The following is a 654-nucleotide window of genomic DNA, read 5'->3' on the forward strand; positions in this document are numbered from 1 at the left end:
GGGGTGGTTTTTTTGGCTGTTTTTTGGTTTTTTGGGGCTATTTTGGGGAGAGTTTTTTGGTTGTTTTTTGGTTGTTTTTTGGGTGTTTTTGGGGTGTTTTGGGGGGTTTTTACTCACAGGGCAGCCGGGCCTGCATCTCCGGGGCCAAGAGGAGCCTTTGGGGGCCCCCGAGGGCGAAGGCGGCCAAGGGAGGCCCCGCCCCCGGCCCCGCCCCCTGCACAGGCCCCGCCCCCTTGCCCAGGGCGGGGCCCGGAGGGGCGGGGCTTGGCGAGGGAGGGGGCGTGGCCAAGGAGGCGGCGGGAAGAGCTGGGGGAGGGGAGAGAGAAAAAAAAACGAGGGGAGGGGTCAGGACACGCCCACGGGGACACGCCCACGCGGGCCACGCCCACTTTGGACACATCCATCAAGGACACGCCCATTGGGACACGCCCACGCTGGCCACGCCCGCTTGGGAAAGGTCAGTAAAGTACCTCCATATTGGGACACACCCACTTAGGACACGCCCACTTAGGAGAGGTCAATAAAGGACACACCCATTGGGACACACCCACTTAGGACACACCCACTTAGGACACGCCCATGCTAGACACGCCCACTTGGGAGAGGACAATAAAGGACACGCCCACATTGGACACGCCCATTGGGACACACCCA

General features: G+C 61.8%; 1 protein-coding gene across 1 annotated transcript in view; it reads right to left on the bottom strand.

Annotated features, from left to right (window-relative positions):
- Nucleotides 1-117: 117 nt before the first annotated feature.
- LOC113941722 (translation initiation factor IF-2-like) overlaps nt 118-654 on the bottom strand; it is a gene marked incomplete at its 3' end in the record, with an annotated part of 1969 nt that continues 1432 nt past the window's right edge. The window contains exon 2 of the mRNA XM_027632859.1: nt 118-306. Within this exon, the coding sequence (XP_027488660.1) occupies nt 118-306 (189 nt within the window). The remainder of the gene's footprint in view (nt 307-654) is intronic.

The sequence above is a fragment of the Corapipo altera genome, unplaced genomic scaffold (genome assembly GCF_003945725.1).
Source record: "Corapipo altera isolate COAL_440 unplaced genomic scaffold, ASM394572v1 56102, whole genome shotgun sequence".
NCBI classification, from domain to species: Eukaryota; Metazoa; Chordata; class Aves; order Passeriformes; family Pipridae; genus Corapipo; species Corapipo altera.